At 32.9% G+C, this 21,183-nt stretch overlaps 4 protein-coding genes and 1 pseudogene across 4 annotated transcripts; 3 read left to right on the plus strand and 2 right to left on the minus strand.

The window, feature by feature from the left end:
- Positions 1 to 1,968: 1,968 nt before the first annotated feature.
- Positions 1,969 to 5,893, minus strand: LOC106387093. The gene is made up of 3 exons (XM_013826901.3): positions 5,486 to 5,893; positions 4,363 to 5,400; positions 1,969 to 4,273 (listed from the first exon to the last, which is right to left on the minus strand). The coding sequence occupies exons 2-3, from the start codon at positions 4,576 to 4,578 to the stop codon at positions 3,989 to 3,991; spliced, it is 501 nt and encodes a 166-aa protein (XP_013682355.2). The 5' UTR covers positions 4,579 to 5,400; positions 5,486 to 5,893; the 3' UTR covers positions 1,969 to 3,988.
- On the plus strand, positions 2,780 to 3,792 carry LOC106385913 (ADP,ATP carrier protein ER-ANT1-like). The gene is made up of 3 exons (XM_048755850.1): positions 2,780 to 2,984; positions 3,091 to 3,434; positions 3,508 to 3,792. The coding sequence occupies exons 1-3, from the start codon at positions 2,780 to 2,782 to the stop codon at positions 3,790 to 3,792; spliced, it is 834 nt and encodes a 277-aa protein (XP_048611807.1).
- Positions 5,894 to 7,332: 1,439 nt separating the features above from the next.
- On the plus strand, positions 7,333 to 9,077 carry LOC106384310 (late embryogenesis abundant protein At3g53040-like). The gene is made up of 3 exons (XM_013824298.3): positions 7,333 to 8,353; positions 8,421 to 8,578; positions 8,654 to 9,077. Exons 1-3 carry the CDS (start codon positions 7,430 to 7,432, stop codon positions 8,928 to 8,930), a joined length of 1,359 nt encoding a protein of 452 aa, XP_013679752.2. The 5' UTR covers positions 7,333 to 7,429; the 3' UTR covers positions 8,931 to 9,077.
- A 37-nt stretch (positions 9,078 to 9,114) lies between these two features.
- LOC106384311 lies at positions 9,115 to 12,805 on the minus strand (annotated as a pseudogene).
- Positions 12,806 to 18,297: 5,492 nt separating this feature from the next.
- Positions 18,298 to 19,801, plus strand: LOC106389137 (60S ribosomal protein L24-2). The gene is made up of 5 exons (XM_013829329.3): positions 18,298 to 18,479; positions 18,857 to 18,932; positions 19,017 to 19,118; positions 19,219 to 19,367; positions 19,457 to 19,801. Exons 1-5 carry the CDS (start codon positions 18,469 to 18,471, stop codon positions 19,605 to 19,607), a joined length of 489 nt encoding a protein of 162 aa, XP_013684783.1. The 5' UTR covers positions 18,298 to 18,468; the 3' UTR covers positions 19,608 to 19,801.
- Positions 19,802 to 21,183: the final 1,382 nt, after the last annotated feature.

Here is a 21,183-nt window from a genome sequence, read left to right on the forward strand (position 1 = left end):
AGTCTGCCAAAAATAAATTTTGTTCTCAAAGATAAAGACGTAGACTTCTAGTGAAGCTTGCGTCACAAACAATATAAATTTTGTCAATTGCAAAACTAACATATTCGTTGAAAATTAGACCACATAATAAGTCTACACATATACGTAGACATACAAAATAGTCTACTATCGCGAGATCTGAATACTGACGAAAAACTGTTTAAATAGTTACCCTTTTCGGTGTAAGCTCGTTTCCAACCTTTTCCACCGTCCAAATTCCAAATTTGAGCAAAAGAAGTTGTTTTCACCATTCTTTACTGAAGAATCCCGAAATATGAATTTTGTGTCTATGAAAATGAAAGTTATGAAAGTTTTTAGATGAAAGTGGAGAGGAAATGAAGATTTGTTGGTGTAGAATGAGAAAAAAGTAGATAGAAAATGAATGCTTGAACTTTAAGACCTCAAACATAGTTTTTCATGGTGGTTGGAAAAAATTGATAAGAGTGCCATTGTTGTAAATAAGAAGAAATTTTTAGAGTTTTTTTGGTTTTTTTTCGAAAATAAAAGGAATTAAATTATAATAGCATTTTTGTAAATATTGAGAAAAGTTAAGGAGGGCATGGGAAGGTTGTGGTAAATATTGTTGACATTAAAATGATGTTAGTTTTGCATTTGACTTCAATTTTGGGTCATTTTTGTAAAATCACCTTATTTTTAATTCTAATCATATAACTTTTAATCATAAATTCTATAAAATTTCCTTATATATATATATATGTGAATGAATGTACGCGTCCAACACATACCAGCTTCCTAATTTTTTTTTAAAAATCTTGCTTTTGAGCTTCCATTCATTATGATTTCGCGTACCCGCTTTCGATTCCATGTAATTCTTGAAAACACCCTTGAAAACACGGCCAAGACTCTAAAGCATGTATTGCATAACTTACAACTATCTAAGAATTAGCTAACCTAATAAACCAAAACTTTGAATAATTACTAAGTATATATAAATATATATATATATATATATATAGCCAGAGTAATGAAATTTTGCAATATTTTCGCCGTACTCACTTGAATATATGCATGCATTCAATTGGTGAACCAATCATGAGAATGGAACAAAGTTTAGTAAATATAGTACAATGTTGACACAGAAATTGGATCGCTAATGCGCTGCAGCAATTTTTTGTTCAGGTTCTTCTTTCTGTTGAACTTAACCTCAACTACACTTCTGAATCTCTATAAACACCCCGTTATGCCACACGTGCCTGATGCTAATTGATCTAGAACAATCCAGAAAAAGATCTTGGTGCCGTTGGATATATCTCTCTCATATTTCACGTACATCTAGCTTTGTTAAATATATAAGTATATTCTGAGAGCTATTCATGTTTCAATTTGAGAGGTTGAATCAGTCCAGGAGGAAAAATTGTTTTCCAAATTTGTGTTTCATTTTCGGGAAACAGTTTTCTGAGGTGATTTTTTGGCAAACCAGAGAGAACTAGATATCTTGTAAGGTGTTTTTAGAAATGAGAACTAGATACTCCTTCCGTTTCTGAATAAGTGTCACTTTGATATTTTTCACACAGACTAATAAATTAATGAAAATATATGTAAGTTGTCATTAATTACATCTTTCTCACCAATAGTATTTGAGATAAATAAAATTATTTATAAAACCAATGCAGTTTACAATTAATTTTTAGCTGAAAGTAAGTATAATTTGCATTGAAATTGTAAAGTGACATTTTTTGTGTAACAAAAAAAAACTAGAATGACACTTATTATGAAACAGAGGGAGTATCTAGTAAGCTGTTTTTAGAAATAATATATTGCAGTGAACTAATTGAAACAACGGTTTTTTATTATAATTTATGAGTTTCAAGATGGGGTTTTGGGAGAGAGTTTGGAGTTAGTCTGTGATAATTGATTGTTCTAGAAAACACTAAATGCAAGGATACGCTGGATTAAACATCACTGCAGTCAAAGATTAGTTAAGAATCCGAATGCACATTATTTTTTATTACTTGGATAATTCTTACAAATTCAATGATACAAAATGAAAAAAAAAAGGTGAAAGTATTTATAGACTCCAGAATATAAAAAAATTTCTCAAATATTTTAATCATAATTAGCTAGACAATTCTATAAAATATATAGATTTTTTACCTTAAAGAAATATAAGATTTCTGGTGCACAGAAAAAAAAAAAAAAAAAAAAAAAGGAAATAGAAGATTTCTTTAGAAATTGGCTTAAGTTTGGACCAACACATGATTTTAAGTTTGGACCAACACATGATTACTGAATTGTTAACCCAATAATGTTATCCAAATCAAATTTACTTTTCAACAGTGTTCTTATAGAGTAAAAGTCGTCTTGATGTCTAGTTACTCTGGTTATTATGCGTTAATTATTAGCGCTAGTTACTCTATTTATGATGTGACACAGCCTTTGACTTCTTCTTTCTTTCACTTATTCTCCTTCAGTCAAAAGATACAATTCTAAAATCTTAAAAAACTCAAGTGGTTAAGAGCATGAGAGCATGATTATTGCAGTTTCTTAAGAGGGTTTTTAAACAAATGACATCATTTAATTAAATCAAAATTAAATGAAACTGCAATAACCGATCCTTAATATGGGTTTTTGGTGACCGATCATTAAGCTTTGAAAGATCACACGTGTCATTTAACCATCAATTTTATTTTTTTTTTTTTTTTTTTTTCTCTCTCTTTTCTTTTTCTCGGTTATTGTTCGTCTTCTCGTCTTCTTCAGAATCTTCTCTACGGATTTCATGATGGGAGGTTCTGCAGCCATTGTCGCCAAATCCGCAGCTGCTCCAATCGAAAGGGTGAAGATTTTACTCCAAAACCAAGGCGAAATGATCAAAACAGGACATCTCACAAGATCCTACACCGGTCTAGGTAACTGCTTCGTCAGAATCGTCAGAGAAGAAGGTGTTTTATCCTTCTGGAGAGGACATCTCACAAGACCCTACACAGGTTTGATTAAAAGAGAGAGCTTAATCTTTAGACACTTTTGAGTATTGTTTTGTGTGTTAAGAGACTCTTTTAAATTCCTCTTAGACTTCCAACTTTTCCTTTAAAGGTTACTTCAAGACCCGTCTCAGATGTTCTAAAGAGAAGGACGGCTACTTGAAGTGGTTCGCTGGAAACGTAGCCTCTGGAAGCGCTGCTGGAGCTACAACGTCGTTGTTTTTGTATCATCTTGATTACGCAAGGACTCGTTTAGGCACTGATGCGAAAGAATGTTCAGTTAGCGGCAGGAGACAGTTTAAAGGGATGCTCGATGTGTACCGCAAAACTCTCTCAAGTGACGGTGTTAAAGGCCTTTGCTTTGGCGTGTCGATACTAGGGATCACTCTTTACCGGGGGATGTATTTTGGAATGTATGATACTATCAAACCCATTGTTTTAGTTGGTTCCTTAGAGGTATGTTATCATTGCTTAATCTAAGAGTAAGAGTAAACAGTGGTTATAAATGGTTGCTTTGAGTTTGTGACAGGAAAACTTCTTGGCTAGCTTTTTGTTAGGTTGGAGCATTACTACCTCTGCAGGCGTCATTGCTTACCCTTTTGACACAATTAGGAGGAGAATGATGCTTACATCAGGACAGCCTGTTAAATACAGGAATGCCATTCACGCATTGAGAGAGATAATGAAGTATGAAGGGCTCTTTGCGCTGTATAGAGGAGTTACTGCCAACATGCTTCTTGGTGTAGCAGGAGCAAGAGTGCTTGCGGGGTATGATCAGCTTCACCGTATTTCTTATAAGCATTGGCTTCAGTAGTCTCACTTGCATTCCAATGTGTTGTGTTTATTAACAGAATCATTTTTAAACAATTGAGGATAGGGAAAAATTGTTGGTAATTCTTGTGCAGATACATTTGTTATTTTAATAATCCATTGAAGAATGAGAATTTATTTCAAAGATTTTGATGATACAAACACAAAATAAAGGATGAAAAGCTTGCAGGTTGGTGTTCTTAAGCGAGAAGCCAGAAGTTTTTGTGGCGTTTGGTGGTGATTAAGTAACCACCATGCTTGCGCTTCTTTGGTTTAACAGCTATGGTCATGCAAGAAGCGTTTTCGAGACAGTATTTGAGAACACCGGCATGTCCACGGCGTCTCTTCCAAGCCCATCTCTTCAGTAGCCTCCATACAGGAGGTTTCTTCTCTTGTCCAACTACTAAAAGAGTCACTTGTTGTTTCTTTGCTTCTTCAACGATCTTTGCTCCTTTCTTTTTGTCTTTTCCTTCTAGCCTCCTTATCTGCACTTCTATTCTGTCATTATATACACAAATCTAACACTATCTCTAACTCCTCATATATATAACAAACAATGGAGAGTGAAACTCACCCCTGTTCGTTTTGTTTGGGACAGTTTCTTCAGAGTGTGGACTAGTTCATCAGTTTTCACCTCGCGTTTTCGGTTCTTCCTTTTGCCTAAAACCAAAAATTTAATAAGCCAAAACAAACGAACATTAAACAAGAAGATGAATATAAGAAGAAGAAGAAGAACCTGTCCCAAACAAGATAAAGTCAAAATTGAGAAGATTATTAGAGCATGTATCATACTCCATAATATGATAGTAGAAGACGAACGAGTTGGATACACTCAATTTGATGTTTCCGAGTTCCAACAAGGAGAAGACAACGGAAGTTCAGATGTGGATCTCACTTATTCTACAAATATCTCTACAAACATCGTCAATATGATGGGTGTTCGAATTAGAATTTGTGATAGACAAATGCATCAACAACTGAAAGCTTATTTGGTTGAACATATATGGCGTAAATTTGGACGTGATGAAGACAACAACTGAGCTCGGATGCTTCTTTCAAATTATTCTCGTTTATTTTATTAATCTTTGTTTTAATTTTTTTATTTTAAAATCTATTTTGAAAATGTTATCTTTTAATATGTTTTATTTAATAAATAAATTTTATCTTTAATAAAACAATGTTTAATACTTTTTTTTAAGAACCCTTTATTAAGAAACTACCATTAGAGCAAAAAATCTAATAGTTTCTTAACTAGAGTTCTCAAGTACATTTATTTACTTAAATAAACATCAAGAAACCCTAATAAGGTTTCTTGGGTTAATCATGCTCGTTTACGCTGGGTGCATCGACGTCAATAGGTGTTGCAAAATAACAAATAGAATAGATAACTTATGTCGGACATTCCTTTAATAATCAACAAGAGCTTGATCATTACAAGAAAATAAACCATGCAACCATTTTCTTAAAGACCTTATTAATTAAGGAGCAACTAAGAAACTTAAGCTTTTGTACAAGTGACTTGAACAAAGAACTTAGCCTCTTTTTTGCAGTGACTTGTACCAAACATCTCGTCCGACACCTTAAACACACACTGGTGTTTTCCAAGACAATTCTGCATAAATTATATTTCACATTAATGTTCATTGCGATATTTACTGTTCACTGATCCACAAAATATATCGTTAATTTTTGCTAACCTTTTTGGCGACTTCCATAGTAGTTTTTGCACCGCAATTTCCGTGTCTATAATGTTCACACTTACCCGAAGGATTTCCATAATCAGCAAAATTGATCCTTGTAAAAACTTCTTTAGATTTATTGCAAGAAATCATCCATGGAATGTCCATATTAGATTCTGTACACATAATATATTTGTTGCCCATGTCTGTGCCCCATTCAGTGGAAGTACTTTGAGATTCAAAGAAACTGTCGGTTTTGTTGCCGCTTGTATCATTAGAAATACTCATATTGGAAGCTAAACCAAACGCAGAGGAATAAGATAGAACCAGAAGCAAGATGTAGCCTCGACGACAGCTGTGTGTAGTATCCATTTTGTTGTCTTCGTAATCAAAAGTAAAAAAAGAATGTATTAAGCACTACTTATGAAAGTAGTTATATATAGTTTAACTTGGATTAATTTGCAACGGGAAATTCGTCTGTTGGTGTGGCCATGCAGATTTCTCTCAGTTTACCGCTCTATTTTCAATTCTCTTTTTTTTTTCTTTGTTTTTGGGGGTGGGGAATAACATTCCTTTGACTTTTCCACGGTGACTTGGTAATAGATTTTTTATTTTGGGTGAAAAAATATTTTAGGTCCATTTTAAATTTATAAAATCACATTTAAAACGCATATATGTTTATTGAAAGCCAAAATATTTAAATTAAAGTTTAATTCTAGAAACTAGTTTACATAATGTTTTAATTCAAATAATATCATCTACCTATAGATATAATCCAAATGTCAACCCTAATTTTGGCAATTTTGCACTTTCTAGTCTGGGTTGGTGAAAGTCATAAATTTTAGAATTTTTGTGAGATTAAGGTTTTGTGAAGTGTGGTAACAAAATGATCATTTGTACTACAGGTTTCGTGCTCTAGAACCACATACAGGATAACACATGCACATGATGAGGTAAATAACAAAAAAAAAATCAATGAAGGTGAGCTTTAACCTTATAATCATTTCTTTTATATTAATGTAAAGGTATTTCAAACCAATGTAAGAATCCAAACTAATCTTTAAATAGAGGTGGAACTCATGGATAGACTCTATTCATCACACAATTCAACTTGGTACACAAATAATAGTTAACTAGCTAAATTAACTAAACAACGAAACAATAAATAACAATGTAAAAGAACAATTATGAACGTATGGTAATGAAATTAAGTTTTCTGAAAACAAAAAGACCATATATTATTACAAAAATTTGGGTAAGCTAATTTTTGTTAAACAAAATCAAAATCTTGTTTCTCTTGAAAACAGGAGCTGTGAACAAAGATTACTCGGATCATGAGTATTGCTAAAGTTAGTTGTCGCAAGATGAGTTGGAAAGCTACGTCGAAAGTAAACATTGTGTTGGATATTGACACTTATATTTACTTATATTAAACTATAAAAATACAAGTAATCGAATTCATTCATAACAAAACACTGAAACAAAACTACTCGTTTGTGCGAAGATTGTATCGAGCTCTCTTAACTTTCCTGATTAAATTGGTACACATAGTAATTTTAATTGGAGTCTGTGATTTAACAATTTGAATTAGTATTGTTGTTGTTATTATTTTATAACCGACCACAACTACTTGCTTATACGTTAAGTCAAAAGGCGCCGTTGCATGAAGAGATCACGTGGCATGGTTCCTGAGTTCAGCTATCTTCTCAGATACGTGTCGCCGCACAAGGCTACTTGTAAGATAAAAAAGGCAAAAAATGAGATCAGTAAACTACACGTGGCAGTTATAAATCTACGGAGAGCATTGCATGGCATCTCAATAGAACCAAGCTGCTTGCTATAAAACCAACGAAGCAGCTCTAAGTAGACAATTAACAAGATAAATAAATTGAAAGAAAAGCAAGCATTCATCATAAGCTTTCTTGTGTTTCAAGCAAAAAAAAAAAAAAAACCAAACAAATCATGGCGTCAGGACAACGAGAGGCAGAGAAAGCAGCCAAGGCGGAGAGAGCTGAGGCCGCGGCGAGGCTCGCGGCTGACGACTTGAGAGACGTCAACGAAGGAGGTGTAACGTATAAGGTGACTGAGAAGACAACAACAACTGAGCATCCTTCGGCGGTGGTGGAGGAAACTGAAAGACCCGGGATTATAGGCTCAGTGATGAAGGCGGTGCAGGGAACTAAAGATGCGGTGATTGGTAAAAGCCACGATGCTGCAGAGTCGACGAAGGAGGGATCCGAGGTTGCATCGGGGAAGGCAGGGGAGGTGAAAGACGCCACCGCAGAAAAGGCCGGAGAGGTTAAAGATAGGACTGCTAATAAGACAAAGGAGACAGCAGATTACACTGCTGAGAAGGCGAAAGAGGCTAAGGACAAGACAGCTGAGAAGGTGGGGGAGTATAAAGACTACACCGCAGAGAAGGCTAAAGAGGCCAAGGATAGAACAGCTGAGAAGACAAAGGAAACTGCGGATTACACCGCAGATAAAGCAAAGGAAGCAAAAGACAAGACCGCTGAGAAGGTGGGCGAGTATAAAGACTACACGGCAGATAAGGCGAGAGAGGCGGCTGAGAAGGTAGGCGAGTATAAAGACTACACTGCGGAGAAGGCTAAAGAAGCCAAAGATAAAACAGCTGAGAAGACAAAGGAAACAGCGGGTTACACGGCAGATAAGGCAAAAGAAGCAAAAGATAAGACGCCTGAGAAATTGGGCGAGTATAAGGACTATACGGCGGAGAAGGCAACAGAAGGTAAAGATGCTGGAGTGAGCAAGATTGGTGAACTGAAGGATAGTGCTGTGGATACGGCGAAGAGGGCCATGGGATTCTTGTCGGGCAAGACAGAGGAAACAAAACAAAAAACCGTTGAGACTAAAGAAACCGCCAAGGTAATTAGCTTAGCTCTTTCTATGTCCAAGATATATACTAAAAAAATATTTTGGTGTTGATTAATAGGAGAAAATGAACGAGGCAGGAGAAGAAGCTAGGCGTAAAATGGAAGAGATGAGACTTGAGGGTAAAGAACTTGAAGAGGAGGCTTCTAAGAAGACCCAAGAGAGAACCGAATCAGCCGCTGATAAAGCTCGTGAGACTAAAGACTCAGTCTCTCAAAGGTATGGAGATTGCAAGGACGGAATGGTCTTAATATATAGTGGCGGAAGCCTTCATTTTTTTTAATTGTTTTGTAGAGGTGAAGAAGGGAGAGGGACGATAATGGGTGCATTAGGGAACATGACAGGAGCGATAAAGAGCAAGCTGACAGGTACGACACCCTCTGGTGATGACGATCTCTCGGGGAAGACGACTGTGACAGTTGACGTAGTAGAAGACACGAGGCCTGGACAAGTTGCGACGAAGCTGAAAGCAGCGGATCAGATGACTGGTCAAACTTTTAACGACGTTGGAGAGATGGATGAAGAGGATAGGAAGGTTAATGTCACGGTGGGAGATAAAGGGAAGCTGTAATAAAGCAAAACAGGAAGAAAAGCTCTGCGGTTTATACCTTTATGCTTTGAACTTTGTTTTTCTTTGTGTTCTGGTCAATGTCTTCAAGTCTTGTCTTGTAAAATAATAAACAGCTTCTGTTTCTTATAAGTACACAAACGGTATATCAATCTGCACATGTGAAGTAGTCGAGAGCTCACTATAATTACGGTTTGGATTCTGAGGATGATATGGCAACGTTTCTCATTTTAATTTCCACAGTTTCTTGCTCCTCGTTCTCTCTCTTATTTCTCTCTGTATCGAGCTTTGCTTCAGGTTTGGGTGAAGGAGAAGGTTGTAGAGAGCGATGACCAGAGTTGATCCAGGAATGTAAGAGACACTGAGCTCATAGGCCAGAAACGGAGTCTTCTGATGTGTCCAAGATCACCGTGCCTGTTGAATAGATCTCTGGAGTAACGGCCTCCTAAAGCTATCTGCAAGACACAACAGAGAAAGAGTTGGAGTTTAGACGGTCTAGAATGGTTGGAAGTAGTTCAACAAAAGCCTGCTAATGATTCTATTACCTTGCGTGGCATCATTCCTAGAAGCTCCATCATCAAAGGCAAGTGCTCCTGTTAGACGCAACAAGTGAATTAGCTCACAAGCAACAGCATATAGCTACAATAATGTATTCAAAAATACGGTCTACGACGGCAGCTAACCGTACTGTTTATTCAAAAATACGGTCTACGACACTGTTTTTATATTATACAGTGTTTTATGCGGATTTATATAATTTTGACGAATAATAGCGTTTAGGCGGATATTACGCGGACTCCTAGGTGGATTTTAAACATTAATATTTTAAAAAATAAACTATTAATATTATTATTATATTTTATTAATGTTATTATTTATATTATTTTTACTTATTTTATGTATTTATATGATTGTAGATATTAGTATAATTGTTGCAAAATAATTTAAATTTATCATTTTTATATATTTAAAATGGCTTTAATTTTTATAATTTAAAACTATTTATATATGTTAAACTATATACTTATACATAAAAGTGGAATTGAAATATATTTATATTTAGTTTTTTCAAAAATAATATATATATATATATATATATGTTAATCTTATACTTATATTTCGTGTAAAAGTATATATCCGTATATACCTTGTTTAGGCGTCCGCCTATACGGCTAGACACTATACAGTCATCTAACGCGTAATGAACGCCTAGTGTATTTTAAAACACTGGAATCAAGAAACCAAACCACAGTTACCTCATCTCTATCATAGTTGTCTCCGCTATGGGGATCGAACAGTACATCTCCAGTGGCAAGTTCAAAACATATACACGTAAACGACCAGAATCAGCCGATGTGGTATACTTAGATCCAGTGTTCTAAAACGCGATAGGCATTCATTACGCGTGAGATGACTGTATAGCACATAGCCGTATAGGCGGACGCCTAAACGAGTTATATACGGATATATACTTTTACATGAAATATAAGTATACGATTAATATATATACATTATTTCTGAAAAAACTGAACATAAATATATTTTAAATCCACTTTTATGTATAACTATATAGTTTTACATATATAAATAGTTTTAAATTATAAAAATTAAAGCCATTTTAAATATATAAATATGATAAATTTAAAATTATTTTGTAACAATTATACTAATATCTACAATCATATAAATACATAAAATAAGTAAAAGTAATATAAATAATAACATTAATAAAATAAAATAATAATATTAACATTTTATTTTTTCTGAATATTAATGATTAAAATCCGCTTAAGCGTCCGCGTAGACCGCATAATGTCCGCCTAAACGCTATTATTCGCTCGAATTATATAAATTCGCATAAAACACTGTATAATATAAAAACAGTACGGTTGGCTACTGTATAGCGTCTAAACGCCGCCTAGGCGGACACCTATACCGTATTTTAGAACACTGCTTAGATCCAAGGATTACTTACGGACCCCTCTACTGTCTCGCTTGAATGTTGCTTGTGAACTGTTTGTAAGTCCAACACGCGTTTCCAAAGTCAACAAGTTTACACTTCTACTCGATCAAATGCCACACGGTCACTTCTACTCGATCGACTCCCTTTCTTACCTCCTTGCTTCACTTCTAATCCACTAGATGCAGAAGTAGAAGGACAGTCTTCTTCACTCGAGTTTAGTGGTTTTCCATTAACAGCTGATCCCACTCCATGAGCTTTGTCATATTCAATAATGCTCTTCGCACATCTTTCTTTTGATTCTTGACGAAGTCTCCATTGGAGTCAACTGTTTTATCCTTATTACTAGGGAGAACAAGAGTCACACCTGACTTCCTAGGAACTTTAGATGGACCAATCATTGATGGTACCAAAACATTCTCAGGCTTCAGATCAGAGTGTACAACAGAAAGCTCTCTTTGCAAGTAGTCTAACCAAAACCAACATGTGATAACAAATCTCCTTAACCATATGAATATCCAAGCCACGGTAGTCAGAATGGAATACTTAATGAGAATCAACAAATTATCCCCCAAGTATTCGAAAACCATACATATATGCTGCCCTTCAGCACCAGTAGAGGGTGGTATTTTAATTGACGGGAAATTTAGCAAAAATGAACAAAACAACTATACTCTTGACTCCTTAGAATTAAAACCAAAATCATTGTTCATATAGTATAAACAATAATGAAAATTCAGTTTTGTCTTTTTCTTTAAAATACAGTTAATAAAATTAACATTTTACTTTAATGAAATAAAAAATAAAAACTAAAAACTAAGAAGTAAAAAAAAAAACAGAACTCTATCTTCGTCTCCTACTCTTCTTTCTCAAACAGACGGACCTATTTCTCTGGCCCGTCTAAGTTCGTCTGAAAGCTTCAACTCGTTGTGTCACATCTCTCTGTCGTCCTCCTTCTTTTATTTTTCCTCTTTGAAAACCACCGATTACAATCACTTTGTAATCTCCGCCGATTATAATCGGAGTTGTTCAATCTTCTTAGTTCTTTCTTAGGGTTTTGATTTGGGGGATATTTAGGTTTGAGCTTCGATTTGTCTTGACTATCTGTTTCTGTGTCTAGGGTTTTGATTTTGGCCATTACCTTGCAAGACGAAAAATGGAAGCAAGAAAGGACAAGGAGACCGACACTTGGACACGGTTGAAAAACATAAGAAACTCAGTGACCGATTCAAACTTCTTATGCCCACAGAGAAAGACACCACATGACAGGAGTAAAGAAAAATTGGTGCCTGATACACTGCCTTCTGCAAAAATAAACAACAAAGCAAGGCACCACGGAAAAGAGGTAAGGAGCTTCGAAGACTAGCGAGGATCCGACCCCACACAAACTTCATTTCTAAGAACTAGAGAGTGGTCCATTTAACACTACGATAGAAAACCAAGTGGTGGTAGCCTAGTGGCAATTTTTTGGGGCTTGGTGTGTACCCACATCAGTCCTGAGTTCGATTCCCCCCTGGGAACTAAATTATCATCACTTGGCCAGTTTGAGCTTGGGCTTCGGCCCAAGTGGTTTACATGGTAGATCGTAACAGATGATCGGTTCACCTATTGGCATTAGTCGGAAGGTATTTCAAACTCGGGTTAGGCAGTGTGGTAGCCAGTCTACTTTGTAGCACTAAGTGTGTTCCTCCCGAGGCCGACCGGATCAGCCGATAGAGTTTATCAAAAAAAAAAACACTACCATAGAAGAAGCTGGTGACAGATCGGAGCCGCAAACGAGTTAAAACAAACCCGTGAAGAACACAAACCAATACATGCGCAAGTCCGGTTTGAGTTCACCATACGCCAGAGCCATAGAACGGAGGAGACAAGGAACGGAGAGGATGAACGGAGCTGATGACCCCGGAGCATTATACATCTCCACACGCCAGACCAAAACCGGAGATCCTCATGCGCCAATGAGGAGTTGTACTTGTTTGTAACCAGTAATATGAAACTCTTAATCTTTTTCTATGGAAAACAAAGAAAATATTGACTTTTAAGTTATAGCCACCACAAACCACATACTCTTCACACGTGAAATTTTTTAACTTCAAAGGTCATTCTCACCAACAATTCAGTCTCATCTATTTGAACTCAGACAAAGAAAATTATAAAAATAAAGCGTGACCTGCGAGTTAAAGATAAAGGCCGATACGTGTGAACAAATTGGCCAAGAGCACCATCATGTGGCGGAGGGAGAGAAGGAGGAAGGGGGGCAGCTGCCACCTATGAAATATTCAAATCATTTTTATTTTCATTAGGTGATTTTCTCGTGCTTATGCACGGATATAAATATTTCTAAAATAAATATATTATAATAATTAATTGCTACTTACTTTTAATTTCAAATTAATTTATAATTTATATGCATCATTTATATTAATAATATTATATTACTTTAATTATACATATGATTTTATATATGTTATATCTAATCAGTTTTGTTTTTTTTTCAGCCAATTTGGTTATCATTCGGGTAAATTGGATTGCATCTATGAATTCAATTGTAATATTTTTTATTGTATATATTAAAACTTTGATTAATTTCTTATTTGCATTTAGGTAGTTGTTGTCTTAGATATGTAAATATATTTTATGAAGATTATGTATAACTTAAAATATATTGTGATTAGAATAAAATATAAAATAAACTAAAATGTCTGATTCCAAATTAAATAAATTAATATAACGAAAAGATAATGTTCTGAAGTCTCATGCATATATATAAATTTTACAAAATAACTAAATTGTAACAATTGGTTAATATTTTATTTTCATTTTTAATATGTTTTGAGTTGTCCTATGATTTATATTTATAAAATAAATTACAATTTTTATAAAATTATATATTCTTATCGTAGTTAATCTATGATTTTAGATATAAAATTATATATTCTTTCAAATTCAAAATGAAGTATTATTATTTTTTATTATAATTAAGTCAAATGTGCATGTATTTTCATAATATTTATCAAATTATATGTTGATATTTTTTTAAAAAATATTAGAAAATAAAGTGATGATCAATAGGAAGTTACATGCGTAAGTAGCTGATACATTTTTGAAAGCTTATGAATACATATCAATATTTACAATAATTAAAATATTTTATAAATTATAAATAACTTTATACCTTTGATTTATTGAATGGAAACTAAAATTTATTTTAAATAATCTTAAAAATGAGAATTCAGATTGGCTTTGGTATTTTGATTATGGTTCTATTAAGTTCCACAAACATAAAAACATAAAATTTAAAAGCAAATTTAATATTAAGAAAAAAATAACTTTAATAATGATAAAATATAATATATCTACCTCAATTAAACTATTTTGTAACTATTTGATCAAGCGATGTTTATTTAATTTTTTTTTTAATATCTTTTAAAAATAAGCAGTAAAAAAATTGTGATTGTATTTAAAAATAATATTATATACGTAAAATATAATTTATCGATATTTTTTGCTGTAATTGAAAGATATTATAGTCAACTAAATATATGAAAAATAAATAAAACATTTCAATATTACTAATTATAAACTATTTTTAGACAATTAAACATATATAAGTTTATGTTACTTAATTATTTTATGTAATCATCTAAGAAAATATATAGATATATAAAATTATTTTTATTACTTTGAATTTTTTTGTATTTTTTAAAATTATGTTTTAAAAGAAATAATATTTCTTTTTCTAATATAAAGATTATCTGTGTAAATTGTTTTTAATGAAATCACATTATATAGAAAATTATAATTTTCATCTAAGATAATACAGATATAAAGAAATTATTTTTTTACTTCAAAATTGTATTTTATGTTATTTAAAATAATTTTTTTAATGTAATATTACTATTTTGTGAACTTTCCCTTTTTTATGAAATAATATTATATATACATATATTTTCGTTTTTAAATTCTTTTTTTAACTCTATAAAAAAATTCCTTTTTTATTATATCTGTATATTTTTCAGAAATTTTTTAAAAGGAAACTGAATAAAAAAATAAATAATAGTATTTTAAATGTAAATTAATTCATTAGAGGTATCAGTATAATCAACCATCGTGAGAGTTAGCGTGATAGCGACACATAGGAAACTGACTTCTCAAATCATATTATAGAGATTGATTATTTGAGAATTCTGTGATTTAAGTGGTAAAATTCTTCACATGCCCCCTATGGATTTAACTTGAAATATTACATTGCCCTGGGTTATAATGTGTGTCAACTAAATGGAGTTCCCCTTTTTCCCCTGGATATGCATATGTATAGTTGATCAATATTAGGTAAAATATATAAACCTCCCGGTCAAACTACCACCATTGCAATACATCAAATGCCTCCTCTTCCACTAATCCTTCGCCAGTCACTTAATCGCGGTCCAACTTTTACAAGTTACAATAACATTGCACATTCTTTAATCCAAATGATAGTTCATCAAATAAACAACAACAATATTATCCCATAACAAGTACATAATCATAAAAAACCAACCAAATAAACAATCACTTGCAGTTATAGATAATACTTGAACTCAAATAGTGAGATCACACGTCTGAAACAAAAAAATAATACATAAATACTTATATTCTATAACAAATATAAAATATTAGACTTAACAAATACCAAACATCTCGCGCCACCACTGATTTATAAATAAATTGTAAAAAAAATTACTTTCTGGTACGTTTAAAATTGTTTGTTATTCTAGTTAAAACATTATTTAATACTCTTGAATTATGTGCCGAACCTTCTCATCCACTAAAAACATATATAAACTCCAAATCAAAGTTACATATAGCTAACGTATTTTATGATATTGCTCCTTTCATTTACAATAACTTGTCACCTCACATCCAACTACTTCTGCAAGTCTATGTGTACCGTCTAGTGTCCCCACACAATTCTGAGATAAATCCAGAAGAAATGTTAATTAGATACGTGACAACGTGGAGAGATATGAGTTACAAATAAAAATCAGAGAAATAGACTCATAAATGCATTTATTCTTTACATTTTTACAATACATTTTCCATTAAATATTTTTGAAATAACATTATTACAAAATCTACCAAATACTGAATTATACTAGAATTTAAAATAACTAGAAAATTGATTACAAATATTTAATTCAATAACCCAAAATTTAAAAGAATAGATGGAATACACAATTGACTAACAGTAGAATTTAGTGAAATCTATAATTCTTTCAAATTCCATCAACTTCTAAATTAGAACCTCTATAAATTAATACTCGATAAATTAATAATCTCTATAAATTAATAAATGACACCGGTCCCAATTTGGACCGGTTCAAACTTTGACACGAATCGATAAAATAATAAGATAATAATTTTTTAGAAAATTCTATATAAATAGATGGTCCCGCTAAAATTATAAATTAAGAATTATATGTATACATATTTTAAATAAGAACCTATTGTTATATTGTTTGTTTTATATTCACAATTGAATTATCTTTATATTTTCTTGACATTTAATATTTTTTATGAGATTTAGTAATATTATATCTAAAACCACATTTAAGTTCTATTCAATATATATTATATGCACCAAATAATATAATAAAATTAATATAAATTTCAAATTTCAAAAATTAACAATTAATGTCTATACACTAAAATCAAATATTTTTCTTATCTTAAAATACATATATCTTTAAAAAAAATCTAAATAAGGAAACTTTTGTAAACTAATATCCTTATAAATTAATAAAATTTTAAAGTCCCAACATTATTAATTTACAGAAGTTTTACTGTAGATCTAATACATCCACCTATAGGAAATTGAAATTCTGGGCCGAGAGTTTAAATAAATTTAAAGTGTGGGCTAACAAATTTAAATATATATATATATACACAACTACTTGCAAGGACAAGACAAGTATCAAGTATCGTTTTATTTTTTGGTACTCGTCTCCTTACTCGTTACTTGTTACTCGTTCTATAAAATACTTGTTACTTGCTAAATAATACTTGCTACTTGCAAAAAAAATTTGGAACATCGAAATAAAATAGAAGAACAAAATGGAGGAACATTGAGTTTCATATGGTCTTTCGATATTTTGAACGCTTATTTTCATTTTTGTCTATTTTTTTGAAAATTAATGTGACTTTTGGATGTTAAAAATTTAGAATATGTATCTTTTTGTATGTAATCAAGACACAATTACTTGGTTTAACAAGTAATAAGGCAAGACAAATTACTTGCAAGTATCAATTTTTTTTCCAAGTACTTGATAAAACAAGTACTGGTTTCAAGCAAGTCAAGTATCGAGTCGTAAAAAAAATGAACAAAACTTAGGTTCACCCCTTATGGTGAACCTTTAAATTCACTCCACCCTTTATGACCAATCAAAGTGACACATATATTATTAATTAAAAAAATTTAAATTAAATAAAAAATAACTACAAAAAATAAAAACGCTAATTTTAACGACGCTAACGCTTCCAGCGAAACCCTAAATCTTAAATTCTAAACTCTATACCCTAAATTCTAAACCCAAATCCAAACCCCTAAACCCAAACCCTATACCCTAAACCCTAATCCTAGACCCTAAACCCAAATTATATACCTTAAACCCAAAAATAGACTATAAACCTAAACCCTATACCCTAAACCCAAGTCTTAGACCCTAAACCCAAACCGTAAACTTTAACCCAAATCCTATAGCATCTAAGTTTGGGGTTTGGGTTTAGGGTTTACCGTTTGAGTTTTAGGTCTAGGATTTGGGTTTAGGGTATAGGTTTTGGGTTTAGGATTTACGGTTTGGACTTATGGTTAAGGTTTTGGGTTTAGGGTATATAATTTGGGTTTAAGGTTTACGATTTGGATTTAGGGTCTAGGACTTGGGTTTAGGGTATAAAGTTTAGGTTTATAATCTAGTTTTTGGGTTTACGGTATATAATTTGGGTTTAGGGTCTAGGATTAGGATATAGGGTTTGGGTTCAGGAGTTTGGATTTGGGTTTAAAATTGAGGGTATAAGATTTAGAATTTAAGATTCAGGGTTTAAGATTTAGGTGGAAGCGTTAGCGTCGTTAAAATTAGCGTTTTTATTTTTTGTAACTATTTTTTATTTAATTTAATATTTTTTAATTAATAATCTATGTGTCACTTTGATCAGTGCTAAAGGATGGCGTGAATTTTAAAAAAAGATTATTCGGATAAGCAAGTCAAATAGCAGGTAGCAAGTAAAGATTCACCACCTGAGTTCCGTCCAAAAAAAGATTATTCGGATAAGCAAGTCAAATAGCAGGTAACAAAAAATCAGCAAGTGCGTGCCCACCCCTGGTATCGATTGGATTAGGGTGATTGAGGAGAAGCTGCTGTCGATAAAAATGTATGGGCCGAAAAACAATGGGCTTTAAAGTGTGGGCTAATAAAATTAACAATATTGACACGAAAATGTCTTTTGCAATCTCGTTGTAGCCTCTTATATAAACAAAACGATTGAACTAGGGTTTCGGCAGCAGCTTAAGGAGGAAGAAGAGGAGCAGGAGCAGCAACAGCAACCATGGTTCTCAAGTAAATCAAATCTCCCAGTTCTCTCTTGATCTGTGCCTTGTTTTTTCATCTAATTGATTCGTTATTTCATTATCGTAGCGATAGATTTAGTAAAACTGGGATGTTAGTCGCATTTTGTGATTGTTCTTTGCTGTCTCGTTAGTTTGGTAGTAAAAAAAATCTGGATACTTTATGCACGAGGATGGTGTGATTATGTTAAGCTGTAAATAGATCTGGTTCTGCTACCATGTCTCTCTGATGCTTCTGTAATGAGTTGCGTTGTGTGAGTCTCAAAACATATATGTTAGTGGTCTCAATTTGGTACTGGATGACTCATTTCTAGCATGTTAGTCTTAGATGTTTCAACCCTAAGCTGTGTCTCATTCTTTGGGATGCAGGACGGAGCTTTGTCGTTTCAGTGGCCACAAGATTTACCCAGGAAGGGGTATCAGATTCATCCGATCTGACTCTCAGGTATTTATTAATCTTTTAGAGCTGCTCAAATTGATGTTTTTAGTCTCTAACCTTATGTCTGATACCGTTTCCATGATTCATAAGGTGTTCTTGTTCATCAACTCTAAGTGCAAGCACTACTTTCACAATAAACTGAAGCCTTCCAAGCTCGCATGGACTACCATGTACAGGAAGCAGCACAAGAAGGTACCAAAATAATCTTTAGTTTGGTTATATAGTTTTTGTGAAAGTCCATATGCCTTGGATTATTACAGTGGCCTTGTTTTGAAAATTATGTTCTTTATAGGACGCAGCTCAAGAAGCTGTTAAGAAGAGGAGACGTGCTACCAAGAAGCCCTACTCAAGGTCTATTGTTGGTGCTACCTTGGAGGTGATTCAGAAGAAGAGAGCTGAGAAGCCCGAAGTTCGTGACGCCGCTAGAGAAGCTGCTCTTCGGTCAGTCTATCAATCTCGATTCATTCAATTATAACAACTTTTTAAGATTTCAAATAAGAGTACAGATTGAATTTGTGAATTTCCTACAGTGATATCAAGGAGAGAATCAAGAAGACCAAGGATGAGAAGAAGGCAAAGAAAGCTGAATTTGCCTCAAAGCAACAGAAGATTCAGGCTAAGATCCCCAAGGCTGCTGCCAAGGGTGGTCCTAAGTTGGGAGGTGGTGGTGGCAAACGCTGAAGAGCCCAAAACCATTTCTTCTCACTCTCTGTTCTCTGCTAGTGGGGGTCTACTTTTGTTAGTTAATGTTGAACTCGGAATATTCTGCAGAACGTAAAACTTTTGTTATTGCCGTTTGTCTTCTTTTACCTTTTGCAACTTTCTATATCTCAGACTTAAGAATTTTGGTGCTCATCAACTTCATTTCACTAAAAGTCTCCTCATCTGTCTAAACGTGAGTGTATAGTATGTTTGCTCAAACCTTATCACTGTGATTTGTCTATAGGCACTGATTTTGAATAAGTACACTTGGTACGAGTGCAGCTCTGTTTTCGTGTTGAATTTTTGTTGTGGAGGATATGGTGATTGCAATTCACATCAACACGAGAATGGATATTAAAATGTTACGGAATGCATCATAGTTTCAGTGTGAGGACATGATCCTCCATACCTCAAGAACATCCTTCCATGCAGTCGTTAGAAACTTTATGTTCCTTTTTGTTGTACGATAGTGTAAAATAAAACAATAAAGAAACAAAAACAAGATAGTTGGCCATGCAGTTTGTTTGAATTTAATCAAAATAATATAAATTAAAAAATGAGAAATACTATCAAATAGCACTAAAACAACATTTTATCTCAAACTTCATATAATGGGGAAGTTTTCCTAAATAACACTTGTTAAAAGTTATAAAAAGAACTTTTTATATTATTATATTAGGTTTAGAGTTTAGGATTCAATACTTAAATGGTGGGTGGGATTAGGGTTTATAAGTTAGAGTAATTAAGATTTTTCTTGTCAAATGAGTAATATTTTGAAGAAAATTATCATTGATTGATATTTTTGGAATACATATTTAAAAATACTATTTCGAGATTTGCCATAAAAACAATTTTAGTTGATTTAGTTTATTTTTATTTATTTTTTTTTTTGATCAAATAGTTGATTTAGTTTATTATGAAACATTATATAAAGGAAGGAAAGAAGAAGATGTAGAGAGAAAATAAGTCTTACCGCATTACCATTACTTTCTTGATTTCTCTTCCTCTTTGTATTCTCCATCAACTAATGGACTTCGCAAACTTTCTATTGTATCTCAATAGAGTGGTGAGATTTCCAAAATTCTCTCTGTTCTTTTGAGATCATGGGAAGCATTTTTTCTAAAATCAAAATTCGAAGTGTACCTACCTATCAGAGGTTCATGTGGGAGTTGCAATTACTTAATATAATGCCTCCGTCTGACAAACAACCTTTGAGTGTCGATTTTCTTTTAGAACTCAATGAAGTAAACAAGAGCCAAGGAATTTTTCTTCTAAAACTATAAAGGCTGTCTTGAATGGATTCATTACTCTCTTTATTTACTTCTTCTAGCAACTAAAATATTAACCCATGTTACAAAAGAACTAACATATTAGCCCTAACATCCCCAACTAATGCTTTCTCTATTGTTCAGGGGTTTGTAAACTCTTTATCTTTGGCATATAAATGCTCATCATCTTTTGATCAAAAAAAAAAAATTTTGATCAAAAAAAAATAATGCTCATCATCTTTTTCTCAAAATAATTATTTTTCTCATTTAGACACCTACAATACTTT

Source organism: Brassica napus, chromosome C4 (genome assembly GCF_020379485.1).
Source record: "Brassica napus cultivar Da-Ae chromosome C4, Da-Ae, whole genome shotgun sequence".
In the NCBI taxonomy this organism is placed as follows: Eukaryota; Viridiplantae; Streptophyta; class Magnoliopsida; order Brassicales; family Brassicaceae; genus Brassica; species Brassica napus.